This window comes from Mastacembelus armatus, chromosome 9 (genome assembly GCF_900324485.2).
Source record: "Mastacembelus armatus chromosome 9, fMasArm1.2, whole genome shotgun sequence".
NCBI lineage: Eukaryota > Metazoa > Chordata > Actinopteri > Synbranchiformes > Mastacembelidae > Mastacembelus > Mastacembelus armatus.
In genome coordinates, this window is record NC_046641.1 from 17,586,985 (window position 1) to 17,605,384 (window position 18,400).

The 18,400-nt window shown below is 37.5% G+C and overlaps 1 protein-coding gene across 2 annotated transcripts in view; it reads left to right on the forward strand.

Annotated features, from left to right (window-relative positions):
* Positions 1-18,400, forward strand: part of ntrk2a (neurotrophic tyrosine kinase, receptor, type 2a) — a 68,570-nt gene that overhangs the window by 14,362 nt on the left and 35,808 nt on the right. Inside the window, exons 7-13 of one of the 2 annotated variants that reach the window (XM_026322467.1) lie at positions 2,199-2,331; positions 2,527-2,598; positions 2,810-3,037; positions 3,787-3,813; positions 4,705-4,716; positions 6,296-6,333; positions 6,617-6,716. In XM_026322467.1, the coding sequence (XP_026178252.1) occupies positions 2,199-2,331; positions 2,527-2,598; positions 2,810-3,037; positions 3,787-3,813; positions 4,705-4,716; positions 6,296-6,333; positions 6,617-6,716 (610 nt within the window). Of the gene's footprint in view, positions 1-2,198; positions 2,332-2,526; positions 2,599-2,809; positions 3,043-3,786; positions 3,815-4,704; positions 4,717-6,284; positions 6,334-6,616; positions 6,717-18,400 lie in introns of both variants that reach the window. The other variant, XM_033325390.1, reaches the window with a different exon arrangement.

Genomic DNA, 18,400 nt, shown 5'->3' on the forward strand with positions numbered 1-18,400 from the left:
ACAAACTGGCATGCCCTGCACAACAGGAGGCAGCTTAGAAGAATAAAAAGACACAAGGCAGTAATCAAAGCTATGCTTCTGAACCAAAATACCCGAGGTGAGGCCTCATGCACATACAGATGAAAAGGCAACTTACAGTCTGGAAAGCCAAAGGTTGGTGCAAATAGAAGAGCCAGTGTCTGAAAGTAGCTGTCATACATTCAGTTCATTGAACAGCATCAGATGCATAGTTCTGTGTGGCAGCACTGCAGTTTATTGAATCCAGTGTCCACAATAATTGGTCATGCCTAAGAATGAGCACATTTCTGCCTTTGTGTGTGGCACTGCAGGCAGCAGGTTTACTCTGTCTGGCAAAAGGAACCCTAGGATGATAAAACTGCAACTTGGCAAGCAATGCTCTAAGCCCTTGTCTGGCCAAACATCGCCGGAGGAGAATGGGGTGTGTTTTGCCTCAGAAGAGAAGGCCACTAGTAGATCATTGGCTTATTAAAGCAATGCACTTCCATTAGGGAGCATAAGGTCATTAACATCTCTCCTCACTATTGTACTCTAGCATATATTGCAGCATCTGCTTTGCACATATTACAGTTCCCTGCCATACATAATGCTGACCCTGAAGGGTGAAAACAAAACAGAAAATATCCTGTGTCAGGATACAATTGACAAAAAAAGAAAGCTGTTTAAAACATAAGGATAAGGAAGCCAAAATGGAAGTATTTTATTTCATCCTTTAAAATGTTTTTTTTTTATATTGTATCGACTTTCATAATGCATTTTGTGCTTCATGTAAAGCACTTTGAATAGCCTTGTTAAAAAGTGACATACAAATAAATCTGCCTTGCTTGTAACGAATTATATAGTTTTATTTGTGGCAACGCTGCATTTGGTTTTAAAATCACTCAGTGTGAAGGAGCTGAAGTCACCAGATTCCCACCATGGCAATGAGACTGGAATCTTTACTGACAGCTGGGTAAATACTGTGTTATTTAAGAAGGTATCTATTGTTCAAGCAGTTCAAGTGGGTCTAATGCAGCAGAAGCAATCACACAGTGCTAGATAAAGAATGTAAACAATCAAGAGTAGGTACAGGCTTCATTGTTGGCTCTTAAGGCTGGAACAGATTTAGCCAAAGTTTGAACATTTTGTATCATGAAGGAAGACAAATGATGACATTGAACTGCTAACCAACATACAATAGATTTTTCCAATACAACTGTAAGTAGCTTAAAGCAGAGAACATTTTCATCATTTTTATTAGGTACATTTAGAGTGTGATGTTTGTACTGCTATTTAAGCAATCTGAATATGCTTCTTTCACTTTTTATTTGATTTTACACACTTTGTTTAAGCTTTAGATACAGAGTACGCACCTACACTGGGTACAGTGAGTTCTAGTTTGCAGAGAGTTGCCACATATTTGATCAATGGCCCTGGGCTAACAGAAAAAATTACAGGTCGTTTTGAATTCAGGGCAGAAATAGGATTTTGTCAATCTGAAAAAGCTCACATTTTATTCTTTTACAAATTAATGGTTTCTCCTCTGGGGTGAGGCTATGAATCAGCAATAAAGGAGGCTTGTTTTTCAATCTGTTATCAAATTTGTTTTGGAACTTCAAATCTACAGCGCAGCTGCAAGTAAAGGAAAATGTCCAGCACTAGTTTTTTATAATTGTCTTCCCACAACTGTGATCATTCATAGGGGAGCGGAGGGTGGATCATAGTTGGTGAGCTGGATGCTTTCAAACAAGTTTTTAAAACTGCTCAAAACAGAAGTTCTTTTTCAATCATTAACCCAACTCAACCATTCTCTCATAGTCCATCCAGTCATACCAAAAGACAAAGGCAATGAAAAATACTCTCAGATAAGGCTGGGGTAACGTCTTATACCAGAAAAATCATTAACAAAACAAAAATAAACATAAAAATCTGCATTATGTTAAATTGTGTTGCACTATGAATGTGATGATTTCACTGCCTAATGTCATCAACATTATTTAACTTGCACATTATCATGATTTGCTCAGATATAAAGGCAAAATCTGATTACCATAAATCTCAAGAGATTAATTTTTGGTAAATACAGAAATCCTACAGTATAATCACAAGTTGTTTATTCATGAGATAAGAAATGCTGTCTCTTGTTTGTGTTAAGAAAATATTTGAATCAGGCTGACATCTGGGTATGTTTGCTCACTCAGATTGCAACGTCAGGCCAGATTTCAGTGCTGCGACTGTCCAACATGTCATCGCTGGACCACAACAGCAAGATCAGCTGCATAGCTGAGAACATTGTCGGCGAGAAGGAGTCTTCTTTGTTGCTGGATATACAGTGTAGGTTTATTCTCGGGCAAACACCCATACATTTAATATAATGTGTCAAAGTATTTGTCTGTGTAGTATGGTGTACAATTATTCCTCTCATCCTTCTTTTATTTGAATCAGTGATTTTGCTGTCCCAACTTTACTTCTAAATTGCTCTTTTGTTTTATGCTGCTTTTTGTATTTCATGTTGTGTTCTTTCCTCAGTCCCTCCCAAAATCACTAAACTGAGTGATGCAATCCCAGACCATCACTGGTGCATTCCCTTCAGCATGTCAGGTAACAGACATACCACATGATATTATTTTATGGTTTTCTGTTGTTGATTACCTGTGATTTAGGATGTAATGTTCTCTAAATTTTCAAGAGTGCCACAGTATAAACACAGTACAATATTATTAACACCAATATCTATACAAAAATATAGACTGATAATTAAAGAATACAAAATAAGTAAATATCTGATGTATTGCATTCATGAACTTTTCAGGAAACCCACAGCCAGACCTGCAATGGTTTCTGAATGATAAGCCGGTGACGGAAGGGCGCTACATAATGACCTTGATACATGACATCACAGAGAGAGAGTACCACGGCTGCCTGCAGCTGGACAGCCCCACACACATCAACAACGGACGATACAAGCTGGTGGCTAAAAACAAATATGGGTTTGACCAAAAGGAGGTGGAGGCTCACTTCATGCAAAGGCCCTTGGATGGTGAGGTGTAATACTGAACGTCTTTTAAAGATGGTTAATTCCTTAACTACCAAAAATCCTTAATTTCACCTTGTCTGAGTTTATGCTTCTGTTTGAAAATGTTGCCTTAGGCAATTGTGATTAGATTTTTTTTTTTTTCAGTTTTAATTATTGCTGAAAATAAGTATATTTACTCATAAAAAATAATTGTTAATTGTAGGTCTAAAATTACATATTTTTGCCTGGAATACATATATTATATTTTCTTCTGTTTTTTTTCCCTTAAAATATTTAATAATAATAATTTAAGTTCTTCTGGGTTTCTCTTGTTCTTCTCAGTTAGAATTGCCCTATAATTGTTTATTCTGTCACAAATCTCTGTTTAGTAAATGGAGAGTAGCCAACAATATTGCATATTGAATGATATATTATATGTTTGTGCATTGTCTTAGAGCGTGCACAGAGATGAAATATAGATATGGGTATGAAACATATTATGAAGATGCACAAATGTGGTTGAGTGCAGGGTAATAGTATTAATAAAGGTGAAAATTGAGAGTATCTGCAAATTGGAAGCTCCTAAAACTTCACTGGGAGTCTCAGGCAGCTGACTAATATGACAGAATACTATAGATGCATGATCCAATGCACCATCTGCAATTTGAGAGAAAAGTAGAAATATTTCCTAAAATGGCTTTAAACTAGTATGCAGATATTTTATCAAAGAGAGCATTTGACCTGATTTAAACTTTTTTTGTCCTGATGTACAGAAACTGAGAAGGAGCCTTCATACTATGGTGAGTGGTGCAGATATTCATCACAGTTTTTTAATTAAATGTAAAAGTGTTAAATGTAAGGCATCAGGTTTAACATCTTGTCATTTTCATCAATGGGCACACTTTGTGTTTTTTTCTGATGTTGTGCATGTCAAGTCAAGTCAAGTCAACTTTATTTATAAAGCACTTTACATACAGCAACCACCGACCAAAGTGCTGAACATAAGAAAAATCCAACTAGAATAAAATACAATAACAAGAATTGAAATACTAAAAATAATTAATATTAATAATAATTAATCAATATTAATAATAATTAAAATAGTTAATAAATAATTAAATACATTTAAACATATAGCCACAACTAAACATGAATATAAACAACTCATGCTGGATCAAAAGCCAAGGAGAAAAGGTGGGTCTTGAGAGCAGATTTAAAAATGGGCAGTGAAGAGGCCTGTCTGATGTGAAATGGCAACGAATTCCAGAGCCTATCCCCCCTGAGCTTCCACTGTGTCCTCGGCACCTCCAGAAGCAGCTGCCCAGCCGATCTGAGCGGCCGGGAAGGAGAGTGCAAGTGTAGTAGCTCAGCGAGGTAGGGTGGGGCAAGTCCATTTAAAGACTTAAAAACAAATAAAAGAATCTTAAAATGAACTCTAAAATGAACAGGCAGCCAGTGCAGCGAGGATAATACAGGGATAATGTGCATGTCGAATATAATATGATATTTGTTGGTCTGTGTGCTGTGTTTGCATAATGAATATCTTTTTGAAACAAACAAAAAGGACAGGAATGACTGATAACATTCTTTGTGGACTGCATGTCATTGATTTTTCAATTTAATATGTTGATGTGTTTTGAACCTAATTTGTATCTGTTGCCTCTTTCTCCAACATCTCCTTCCTCCTGCAGACCTACCCACAGGTACTACCATGTCTTTTATTTACTCACTCCCCCATAGCAGAATAACCACTCAAAATTTAATGTGTTTTTTGAAAATTGGGTCCTTTTGCATGGACTCTTCATTACCAGCCATAAATTTGCTGAAAAGGTGGTCTCTAGGGTTTTCCAAATAACTCATTTTAAAATGAGAACCCTGTAAAAAAAGGGTCTGAAATTAAAAATGCACTTCATGGCTACATACATGACACCTGTTTAAAGCTGGATGTTACACCCACTTGTTGATACTCCATGTAGAAGGCATGGAAATAAACAAACACCACAAAGGAACAAGCATAACGTTGTTTAGTGCATAATTTAATACAACAGTTGGACAAGTGGGTGGTTAGATTTAGCTTAACTGTTTTATTTTAAACAGTATGTTTCATTTTAAAAATCACAAGAGAAAAGAGTTTAAAGCATAAGGACCAAGAGCTACAGTGTTTGACTCTAAATTGAATAGATCTGGCGTTTTCCCATGACACATATTTCCCCTTTTCTTAATCTGACCCCTACCTTACCTTAACACCAACCTTAGTTACCAGTGCCATTGCTAACCATAACTCCAGGGCCTTTTCTGTTCAGGACTTTTGGCTGTGATGACCTGCTAGATTAGATCAGGAAAATCCTTTGTTTACTTATAATTTACATATTTTTCTTCAAAATATGTTTGACTTCTTTGATTTTCTTATAGGCCTTAGTGTTTCTTGTTGTATTTATGCCAGTATTAGTATGTGTTATTCAGTGTCCTTTTATAATCTTATGTAAAGCACTAAGTAACATGCTTTGAAAAGGGCAATAGGTCTAAATATATAAAGGCATTATTATTATCATTATAACATAACTCTAAGTCCTAACCCCAACTGCAGTAGTGAGAGCAGTGAAAACACTGAAAGGAGAACATATTCTGACACAAGACAATGTTTTTTTTTTTTTTAACATAACCTTCAACAATATAGTATGAAATATCAATGGCCTTTGAAATAATGCTGGTATAAGTTACTACTCTTGGTTGTAGGATAGTTAACCAGGCATGTTAATCATTGTAACTTATACTGGCACACATATAGACTTTTTTTAATACTAGATGGCTAAATTCCTCTACTTTCAGTAACTGACAGGCAGAGAAACAACTCAGACTGTGGATTTACAGTGATGTATATGTAATGGGTGAAATTTGCATTGGGATTGATGGGTGGATGTGTCAGAAAACATCTGACTTTCCAACTGAAGAGTGTTTGAAAAATGTAAAGCATTTTGTTTTAAGTCAAACCACATTTTTTTCGTAAACCTAACCAAGTAGATTTATTGCCAAAACCTGACCACATAGTTTTTCTGTGCAAAGCCATCAGTTAATGGATGTTTTTGTCAAACACCCGTGGTGTCGCCATTATTTGTCTCACTGGGATGAGTGTGTGTTGAAAGAAAAGATGCATCTTTTACTCAAGAAATGCTGAATGCTTGCCGTATGTTAATATTACATACAACACTGTCATCCACTCACCCCTAATCACTTACTGAATAGCTCTTCTTCTCCATTTATTCTTGTCTCTTGCAACAACAGAGGGTCCCCCTGTAGACCCACCTGAGGACAGAGTTGCTGTAAGTCACCTCACACAATTTTTTTGCTGATTGTCTGTTTGTACCTGTTATTCTTTCATTTATTTGTGCTATCTGTCCAGAAGCACCTCAGCTGGATGTATTTTTTAGTGTTAGAAGTAAGTGAATGAACATACTGTAGATATACAGATATAAACACAGCCTGTGGTCTATAGGCTGCCTTTTGTTGCGGTGTACTGTATATGACATTTGTCGTTATTCGACTGTTTCTGTGTGTTTGCCTGCCTAATGAGTTGGTTTATAACTCTGCTTCGTCAATGTCCAGGTGTATGTAGTGGTGGGCATTGCTGCTGTAGCCTTCACTGGTTTCCTTCTGATGTTGGTTATTCTCAAGTTTGGTGGAAACTCGAAGTTTGGCATCAAAGGTAAGACTCTTGTCTTTTATCTCTAATGATGGCATCTACCCTAAGAGGGTTTGGCTAGTTGTAATGTAAAAAACAAGGGTAATTATTTATTTTGGAAATCTAGAGCAAAGGCAATGGACAATTTAAGTATAACATGGATGGCTTCATGATTACAGTCAAAAACACAATCGCATAATTTACCTTTAAATTAGAAACTACGTGGAACCCAATGTGACCCAGTTTTTGCTCATGATTGCTGTGTGCACAGTCATTGGACTGAGAGTCTTTCCTTAACTCCTTTAATGTCTTTCCTCTCAAAAAAAATCCCCTTACTTCTCATTTAATATGCAGACTCATGTATTCATGAATCCATCCTGTTCAGCTGGAAGTATTTGTTGTTTGCTGGAGATTTATTGGTTCTTAGTGCTGCTGGTGAATAACATGCATGTTGACTAAACTGAACTCTTTCTTATACTGATGTTAAACTACTGCGGTAGCCATTGTTGAAGCCTCCCCTCATGCACACACACACACAAATTTACAATTTTTTTTTTTTTTTTTTTTAATTTTTTTTACTTCTGCAATGGCTACACATGTAACTACTCTATTTCTATTGTAGTATTTATCATACTGACTTATTAGAACCGATTTACTCATTTTGACACTTGGCTGATATTTTCCCATTCTTTGTTAACTAACAACCACTGAACAGCTATTTATCAGTCCTCTCAGTTCTACATACATAATGCTGGTTATGTTGTTTTTTAAAACATAGACAATGTTCATTGCGCAAATAAGAACTGTCAGCAGACAGACTGCCATCTTTATATCTTGCTCATATCTTTATTTCTTGGGCAGTTGTGGCCTAATGGATAGGGAGTCGGACTTGTAACTCGAAAGTTGTGGGTTCGAGTTTCAGGACCTGAAGAAATTGTCGGTGGGGTGGGTGAATAGCCAGTGCTCTCTCCACCTTCTCTCCACCATGACTGAGGTGAGACCCTTGAGCTCCCTGGGTGCTGCAGCAATGACTGTGTTCACTGCTGTACTGAAATAATTGCTTCAAATTTTCACATACTCCCGTTACTGGACTGATGGCGAATACGACCACAGAGCGCTGCAGGCTACCGGAGCATCGGTTTGTCATAACAACATTTATTTTTCAAAGTCATAAACATGTGCACGCTGACACATACACACACCCACATGAACATAGTCAGTGCTGCTGCTGATGATGAACTTGTGATTAGAAAGTGTGAAGAAAGTGTGTTAAGACCTTGTCCCATATCAGACCAGTACCCATGACAAAAGCACATCCTGCCTCCCAAGTTCTGGGTGAAATGTCTCTTTCTGATAGTCGAGTAAAAAGCTGTAGCTGTTTTACATTATTTATATTGACTGCATTAATCTGCTCCTCTCTCATCAATAACACATGGCCAACATTTGGTACAGGTTGCCTCTCACAATCTTCCCACTTCTTCTTAACACGCAGAGGGTGGTTATTTTATGTACTCTACATATGTGAGTGTGTGTGTTAATGTTGGCAGAGAGGAGTAAATAAATAGGTTTAGGTGTAACAATCATATGGAGACTAATCTGAAAACACAAATGTAATTGTAGCACAGCTCACTTTGCTCTAGTATAAGACTTAAAAGTAACACTTACGTGGTATTACAGTTAGAAGAAACATGCTTATTTAAAAATGGATTTTTAGCTGCTAAATGGTTCGCCTTGTTCAGAAGCTGGTTGCTGCTGTGGGTGGAATGATGGAGGCACCGAGTGTGAAACAAAACAAACTTGCACACAATCAACCCAAAACAATTACAAAGAAGGTAAAGGTCCGAGGGTGAACTACAGTCATTTCATCAGATGTTGCGAATTGCAGCTTTAAATTTTATATCATCATCATTTTAAGGAAGTGAAAATTAATGTTAAACATCCATTAAAAATAAATGTGACTTTTTTCACCAACTTTATATAATGGAGGTAAATGAAATTTCTTGAACCTCCAACATATAACGTATATGCCAGTTAAGGTTGGCAACCCTAAGATCTTTCAGTGAATACCTGGTCTACTAAGTGGACTGACACAGAAAGAGGCAACTAAACTCTGAGTATGGGCCTAAACCACAACCTTAAGGCTACATGACAAAATATAGAGTTGTATACTGGATTAATACACTTAGCCACAAATAGGCTCATGAGGAAGCCAGTTGTGCAAGGTTAACGGTTCAATTTGTAATATTTAGAGCAATCTATTAGCAGAAATGGGACATACTATTCATAATTTAACTGTCATTAGTGTTTAATCACTGGAACTGCTTTTTAATGTTAGAATGAGCCTTCTAAATCTTTCACATATCGGCCTGTGTTTCACTGACATGTTGGTACAGTGGCCCAGAATGGACAAACCAACAGTGTGAAGGTCACATTCAGTCATTACTGGTTGCTGCTAAATCATTCACATTTTACTCTTTGCACCTACAAAATGACTGGAATGCTAAAGTATTAACCAAAATGTATATGGATATCACAGGTTTGGTTATATAAGTAGTGCATACAGTGCACTGACAACTGAATATTAATTACATTTATTTTATTGAAGAGGTGTCACTAAAATACAGATTCAGCTTGAAATTTCATGTCCATATGATCCCAGTCTAGTCACAAACGAATAAAAAAGTGTGTGAAAAATAAAAGACCTAAATATTTAGACCCTGGGACAAACAATAAAAGAAGGATTTACTAAATAAGCCTATAAGTCAAAAAGGTTCTAAAAGTGACTGCAGATTCCTGAAGGAGAAAACAAATCAGACAGTGGAGGGATGGAGAGGAATGGACCCTGCAGCATCATAATCTGCTCATGGTCACAGAACACCTGTAGGGAGAGAAGCGTGAGTTCTTATGCAGGAATGAGATGGAAATGTCAAGACAGAAAAAAAAAAGTGATTGAAAGTGAAACAGTAAATGTGAAGTGGAGAAAGTGAGAGACAGATGGAAAGGAAGAGTAAGTGAATGCTAAAGCTGACATTTGACTAGAAATGAGTGAGAAAAACGGAGAAACCGGCAATGAAAGGGCAGATAGAGAGAAAGAGATTGAAAGAAAGCATAGAAGAGGAAAAAAGCTGGAAAAGGATGAAGACACAGAGCACACGAGAAAACTGAGACTGAGCAAAGCAAAGAGAAAAAGAACAGAGAAAAAGAAGGAGATGGAAGGAGAAAGTCCACTTATCAATGATTCATCATCAGTACAGGTTTCAGTTTTCTCCTTCTTTGGCGGAGTTGCATGCCTTTCTCTCTCTCTCTCTCTCTCTCTCTCCCTCTCCCTCTCTAGCACATGCACACAAAGCTCCTCACTGTTGATCGATCAATAATGACACCCTCAAGGTCAGCAGAGCTCCATTCTAGGCCTGAGGCATTAGCAAGCGTGCCCAGTGTACCCACCTCCTCCTCTTCTTCTTCTTCTGCCTCTCTGCAGGAAAGCAGCATTTGCCTGAAGCTCTTAAAGTTTTTGATGAACATAGCTGAAAAGAGCAATCTGTGCTTCTGTATTTAGTTTGAAACTTCAACACTTACAATAATAATGCCAACATGCTGAGCAGGTATATATTTATCTCTTCACTGGGCGATGAACCCTATCAATGAACTTACTATATATGGTTCCTCGCCTGATATCTTAGTTTATTGTGGTTGCATTCTAACAGTTGTATGTTACCGCTGAGACAGGCAGGAGATTTGTACAGACATTTGGTCAAAAACCAAAGTAGTGAAGAAAACTTAAGATGAGAGGCTAGAGGATAAAGGTTTTTTTCAGTTTATTATATGGGAAACATAAATGTTCGTGCCAATCCGTCCAATAATTGTTGACATAATTTCAATAAAAACAAAAAAATTCAACCTCATGGAGGTGATAGATGAAAAGTCAAGCGATCATCAAATTCACTAAGCTACATCCTCTGGGGATCAAGAATGTCTGAATCCATCCATCACTCTACTTGATGCACACCTATAGTCTTGGTGTGTCGTGATTTGCTTTACTGTTGGACCTAAATGCAACACAGACCCATAGAGGTATTGGCACCCATGTCTAAAATTTCAAACTTCCAGTTTTGATACATTTTTGGGGTCAGGTATTGCAGTTTTTTCTGTATATCTATGTAAGCCTTAACATTAGCAGACAACATCCCTCATGCCTTTTCAAAGATCCAAATTAGAGTAAGTAAGATTGTGTTTCTTGCCCTGTTGGACCATTTTTAGTAATGGCAGTGTGATCCCAGATCTCAGCAATTAACTTGATTAGTATATTGTTATCATAGCCAATTGTACCAATGGCTGAAACTACAAAAATAAACCCAATGTGTAGTAAAGCGTAGTTTTAACTGTCTTTAATGCTGTGGTAGTCTTTAGGTGGATGGATGGCTAGAAAGAAAAGCTCGGCCCTGGTGGTGTTTATTTCTCTTTGTGTCTTGGATTGAGTTTTTCTAGGAACAGTTTTATTTGCATATAGAATTTAATGTTGTAAGCTGGAGGAAGAAAAGTCTAAATGCCTATGGCAGATCCTGGGGGCTCGTTGTTTGTGTTCTGAAAATGGAAACTGCTCCATATCCAAACTGAAACGTTGCCTGAAGACTGTCTGAGCACTTGCCTGACTTTTCTTTTCGTACACACTCCAATTTATAAGCAATTATTTTTACTGATTTTCACAACTGCTCCTGGCGTATGCTCCTCTTAAGATGGATATACCAGAAATTCAGCTTTTAATTTGTAACTTTCAGTCAAAAAAAACACTCTTAGTGTTTTTCTGATTTTTAATTGTATAGACATGTTTGTATTTATTTCTACTCAAGAATTTATTACAAAATTGCTTTTTTTGTTTTTTAAAATCTATTTTTGGAAATTTTTGCCATATTTTTAAAAAGAAAAAAAAATTATGTTTCTGTCATGTGAAAGTTGCAAAAAAAAAAGTATAAGAACCATATAAATCTTTCAAAACCCCACAAAAGTTTGACAGTTCATAAAATGTAAAAGTCATGAAGATTGAAAATGTCACATCCTTGTTTGTTGTGAAACCCTGAATAGAAGGTTGCTGGAAATGTGTCATTTCAAATATTATGCTGAAGAGACAAGTGCTTTAATTGTTTGACTTTTAACCACTTTTGCTCCTGATGGGATGAACACACCACTCACTGTGTTGTCACAGTTTATTTAAGGCTGTTAAACTAGAATAACGTTGAAGCTCTATTTTGAAATGGGAAATATTTTGAGAATTCTTTGAGATTTCTGGATAAACTGGCTGTAGGAAATACAACCTAGTTGAAATAGTTAATAAAGTTTTATCATTGTCCAAACCACTCACAGTGACTTCATTTTCTATAATTTTTAACAGGATGTGAAAGCACCCATGTCCAATCAGACCAATAGTCTAATTGTTGAAAGCTATTTTGAAAAGGGAAAATTTGTGGCAAAAGAACTGGCTGCTAGTGTCCGTCAGTTGGTGTCGCTTTCTTTTCTCATCTCTGTCAAGGGGTCCATTGTGCAGCTGTACATCATTTCCTGTCTAGTATTGGTCAGCCTGACCTTTGTGAACAATCAGAACTGAGAGCACAGTGTGAGAACAGTACATTATGAATATGTACAATTTGTGCAAGGCAAAGATGAAATTATTCCAGGACAGCTGAGGAGTCGGGGCTTTCTATTTTAAAATTCAAGGACCTTATAAATTTAATTGTTTTCCACTTCAGAATGAAAGCACCAAAATGAGTGTGACATCAGTTTCCCATGTGCATATCAGAGAGCAAAAATGAGCTTTAAATGGCCACACAAGAAAACTTAGGGGTCAAAAAGCTTCCTCAGCACATGCACTATCTACATATTCATCTACATATTTAAGACATTAAAGACACCAAAGTCTGGGATTTGAGGTTTTCTGGCGGCAGCTTTAATGTATTCATGGAAATAATTTTTTAAAATGTTATTTTCAGACGGAACATGAGATCAAACTAAAAAGAATGGTTCGACTGTCATGTAATAAGTACATAAACAAAACCATTAAGGCTGCAAAATGAGCCTTATATTTGATTGTAAGCAAGAATTTTACAAAAAAACATCAGTACAGCTGTTGCTCAACTGAATCCTCATATTCTATTGGCAGCACAGCTATTATCATTTGTGCCAGTGTTTCCACTAACACCACTGAAGTTAGCGACCGACCATACCAAGAAAATTATTCCATCTCTGGGAAGAGAAAAATAACATGAATAAAAATGTTTGTAAATCAGTTTTCTCTAAAATATAAATATTTACATGGAGGCCAGTGGCCAATGGTTTTATCATAACAACAACAAAAAGAAACAGAAACATCTAACACATGTGGAAGCAGGCAATGCCTCATGCTGTGTATGCCTGATCACATACAAAGCCTTCAGCTACTTTTGGTTTCATCCAACAATACTATGGCTGCACAATGAAGTGAACAAGGCCGATGGACACTGTATGAAACCATTTAAGTTGTACTGGTCTGAGATGAGACATTGAAAGTCACTGATTTTCAATATAAGAAGCTGGACTGTTTTACTAAAAACACTTATTATTCTGTTGGTCTTATTGAAATACAAAAACAAATGGTTCACCTGTGATATTAAATGTTACATATTTTTTTTAGCCCACAGTGAGGTGAGTATAGACTGACTTCAAAATTTTATGTTAAGATCCAAAATCAAAATATAGCCTCCATAAAATGCCAAATGGGAAATGACTAATAATATATATTACTGTAATAATATGAATTTCACTATTTGGGCTGAAGAAGATAACAGGTCATTGCAAGTCAGAAAGTTAAATTAAAATTTACTGGTGACTCAAAGTTGAGATCCAAATCATCTGACGAGATCAGAAACCAAGTCATGTGAGTCCACACTTCTCTATTTGTGTATGTAGACATTTATACTGCAGGTACAGTACTGTAGTAGTGTGTGTACATCATGTCTTTGTTATGTTTTTTTCCTCAGACGGTATGACAGCATGTTGTTGTTCAAGGTTCTGCTGGTGGCCTAGAAAAGGCTATTGCTGCCATACATGTTGCAGCAACGTGACTTTTTCTTGGCAGTACAGTGAATGTCTGTATGATAGGGTCTGTGTTAATGGGGTTTTAGCTATTGATCAACACCTTTTCCTGCAGACAAGTAATCAAGCGGCCAGGAGAAAAACACACACACATACACTAAAGTCCTCAGTTATCCTGAATATGTTTGAGAGCTGGCAACAATGCATGCCAGTGTCATTTACTGTGTCTGGCTGGTTTTGTGTTGTGTTTGCACGTCTGTGCAGGATTTTCTCCTCAGCGGGGAAGGAGAAAAAAAACAGAGGGGAGGGAGAGATAGAGGGAGTGAATGATTGGGAACAGCACTACAACAGATAGAGGTTTATTGATGGATCAATTGATTGCTTGCCTGTCCAGACTGTCTTCTTGGCCCTGTCTTCCCATCAGTGGCTAATGCTAAGGTCAGCAGCTCTGTTCTGCAGTGTATGTGTGTGAGTGCTTTTACTTCTATCTTTGTGAGGGCCAGTTTGAGCATAATACGACAGGAGTGAGGACACTTTGACTAAATGAGGGTGTTTTGGTTGGTCCTCACTTTTTTACACCCCTGTTGAGGGCTAAGGCTTTATTTAAGGGGTAAGGTTAGGTTAAGGGGCTAGGAAATCTCCATTACCTCGCAAAGGTAGAAGTACAAATGTGTGTGTGTGTGTGTGTGTGTGTGTGTGTGTGTGTGTGTGTGTGTGTGTGTGTGGGATCAGGGGACACGTGTATGAGTGGCAGGGTAAAAGTAGGTGTGTGTGAAGGCTGGAGGATAAAAAAAAATTAATGTCAGAGAAAAAATGTGATGAATAAGAAAAAGCTGTCTCTTTCGTATGTGGCCTGTCTGAAAGGGAGACTGTCAATCAAAGTCACCTTTTGTTTTTCCTCATGCATAAACACATGTTCATACTTGTATGATGTCTTTTCAGAAAATCCCTTTAACCTTACCTTTGCTATATATACACTAACTACAGGCTTGAGAGACACATCAGACCAGTTAGATTTATTACTGTTTGCTGAAGTCCAGTCCATGAACCAGTGCCAAATGAAAAAAATTTGGCTGAGCTGTTCATGTTTTTTGATACTCAGTATGCAGTACAAAGCTGACATACACAGAAAAAAACTACCAGCATATTTCCTGAGAACATGCTGATGAAACAGATGTAGAATATAGTCAAATAATGATGGAAAGAATTCTTTTGTTTTGTTAAGTGTAGGATCACAAAACAAAAACAACAAAACCAAGATTTTTCATTTCAGCTTATCAAAAATGAATTTTATCTCCAAATTGCAGGTGTAGTGATATGGATTCCACTGGCTCCATGTTCTGCCTGTTTATATATATTAGTTTGTTTGAGTAAATGTTTGTATATAACCATGTAGAAAATGTAAACTAACCATAGTGTTGCCACTACAATGTTAATATGAACATATTGCATTATTGTATAATCAAACAGTTAAGTAATTTAATGTCTGATAAGAATCATGTTTGAGAAGTTTCACAAATTTGAAATTCATTACTGATGTGAAAGATGGATCCAGTTTTTGGGAGGATATGAGTTAGCATTTGTGTCTGTGCTTAGAAGGGAGAGGGAAGAAGATTGTATGTGAGCACCAAATCTTGGTGTGGGAATGACTGAGAAAAAGCAACAAATGAAAGTGACAGGCGGTGAAAGAAAATGTGAGAGGAAGAAAGACAGCCTTCAGTTTGTGTCTGACAGACAGAGCAAAATGTGCAAAGGAGAGGACAAACTGTCATCCAGTCCTGATTGTTTTTCCACATGCACCAGCACATGTTCATACCTGAGTGTTGTCTCGCAGAGTCTTATTTTTCAGACAAACCACCGTCATACAACAGTGCATCTTGTACGTTAGCAGCATCAGAGAGCAGCCAGTTGGATTTAGTACCTAAAGTTATTGCTGCGTCCACTCAGTGGTTCAGTGCCAAGATCTACAGTAACATTTTGCTGAGCTGTCCATGGGTTTCTTAGCTGGCATAAACAACTGATGGAAGATATTCACAACCAAGAAGCAGTCTGAAGCAGATATGCAGAAAAACAGAGATGGCACTCATATGTGTTTGCTTCTGTATATTGTGTATATGAGTAATATTATTTGCTCTTCTGTGAGTGAAAAAACCTCTCAGCAGGTGAATGATTGTTGCAAATTGATTTGGAAGAGGAATGAGAGGTGTTGTCCAAGATTGTTGTCCAAGATGCAATGAACAAAAACAATTAAGACTATTGTTTTGACTTTGTGTCAACATGCAGCTTGTGGCTCAGAGTTGCAAGTTGGCACCTCTAAGGACGACATGTCCTGCAGCTTGATATATAATACATGGAGCATTGGTTGATGTGTGTGTGTGTGTGTGTGTGTAGAGAGACAAAAAGTGAATCTGTGTGAGAGATATAGCCAGGAACCGCATGTGTGTGTGTAGTTGTCAGAAGGTCTGAAGCGTGACATGGTCGACTTCTGTTGCCCATTGCATGCTGTTGCCGTGGCAACCTGCGTCATTGCCAACCTGTGCTGCTCGAAATCATTCTCACTAGCTGAGTCTGGGAGAGGAGTGAGTCACTACCACCAGACACACACCAACATACACGTGGAGGCATGACGCGACACCTGGGACAGACTAAAATCAGCAGTCAGGACTGAAATGAGAGCAGAAAAAAAGACATCAAATCGTAAAAGCCTAGGTTTATTACTGCACCATGCTGCCTCAAGCTGAAAAATCTTTTTGCCCCATTTACAGCCTTTGTTTATCAAGTGAGTCAGAGGATGAAAAACATTTTTCACTCCTCCTACAAAGCGACCGACAATGATTGGCAGCCAGGCGTAACGCTGACATGGATTATTCAGGTTGGAATTGTAACTTTGAATCGTGGCTCTGTGCTGCATTGAGATACAATGCAACAAAAACCTGACACATCAAGTGCCAATATGTATTGTTTTTGAAATACTTAACAAGTCAAACAACAAGCAGGTCTAAACAGGTAAATATACCTCTGTATACAAACCATATATCTGAATGTTCAAGGTACAAAACAATCGGGCAATGATATAATATTCTGTAATTCTGTGCGCTGGGTCCACTATGTCCTTTTGAACATACAATAATAAAACTTTGCTGTGAGGTAAAATTGTTGACTCAGATTTTATTTGTGTATGTTTACAACCATCTCAGGCCAACTGCATAGGAGGTAGTGTTCCTATTTAAATAGAGACCACCAGCTTTAGAGGACAGAATTTAATTTGCTGATAAAGTCTAATAAGTTTAATAATTGTCAGATTCTTTGCAGATAGCGGCTGTTCAAAGTCTGCAACACACTGACATCACCAGACACATGTTATCATCTTGTTTGTTCCTGGAATATTTATAGCAGTGCAGTCTACAACTATAATTTGCTTGACTGATAAAGTTATTTGTACAATTGAGAAGTGGGATCTGAGCCAGTTCTGGTTTCACAAAATACATAAACTATCACATAAAAACCTTTGGTGATACAGATAAACCCTTCTAATGTTACATTCCTCTTCTGTGCCCTGGGACTGTTAATCCGTTAAATTCCACATCCAGTCACACATCTACTCAGCTGAATCATTGCATCTGAGACCCATAGGCACAAATTACAGCCTCAAAGGGGGTCTCTGGTGAATTGTTATTAGGTCACTGTCTGACACCAGTACAGCAGGGAATCTCAAGAAGTGCTCCTAAAGGAGGACACACTGTGGAGTTATTGTCTCTACAGTCATTGCCTCGTAGTAACAGCAGAAATTGGAAAGTGAGTATTAGTGATGAGTTTACTCTTGGTTTGCTGCCAGTCTGCAAATTTCTCTCAAATTTCCCCAAAACAGAAATGACAAACCCACCTTAAAGGGGAAAGCAGATTGTTGTTTTTGGCTCGCCTCACCATGTCCTTTATCATAAATTGTCAGCTGCCTGGAATGGTTTTCTCTTTCACATTCCCATCCTGACAGACATCTCAGCCAGCCTGCTCTGATTTTATTTCCACTGTGCAAGCTACCTAATTACACATATTTCTTTCTTAGACCTGAAGCACTATTGTTTTTGGATAGGATGCAACAAGTATGTTTGCAGTTACTGTATGATTAAACACAATCTGGATGTAGCCCTCACTGCTGCATGTTTATTCATTTGTGCAGATTTTCAGTTTCACTGAACAAACAGGGCTGATAATGGAGGATAAGTATCATCACTATACCAGACTGTGCTCACCGTGGCCCTCATTATTTTTGAGTTACACTAATTATTTCAGTCCAGTGTAAGGACTTTATCCCCAGGTTATGCAGAATTACATCCACGTTAGACAAGTCTGTCCTCTATTTACTTGGTGTTTATGTAGCGAGGCAGAACGAAAGGGAGTATATGTTGTTGTGATGGTGGTTTGGACATGGCTAAATTTTAGGCATTTGCATCCCTTCACAGATCTGCAGCTTCATTTTTTATTAATCACATATTCAGTCTTTTCCTTATCTAAATAATACCATTGTATTGCATGCATGCACAGATATGAAAAGTGAGAATTCTAAAAGCAGTGATAATGATAAATGTTGTCATGAGGGCTACAGCAAGTAAGACATTATTCATTAATCTGACAGCATTTCTCTACTA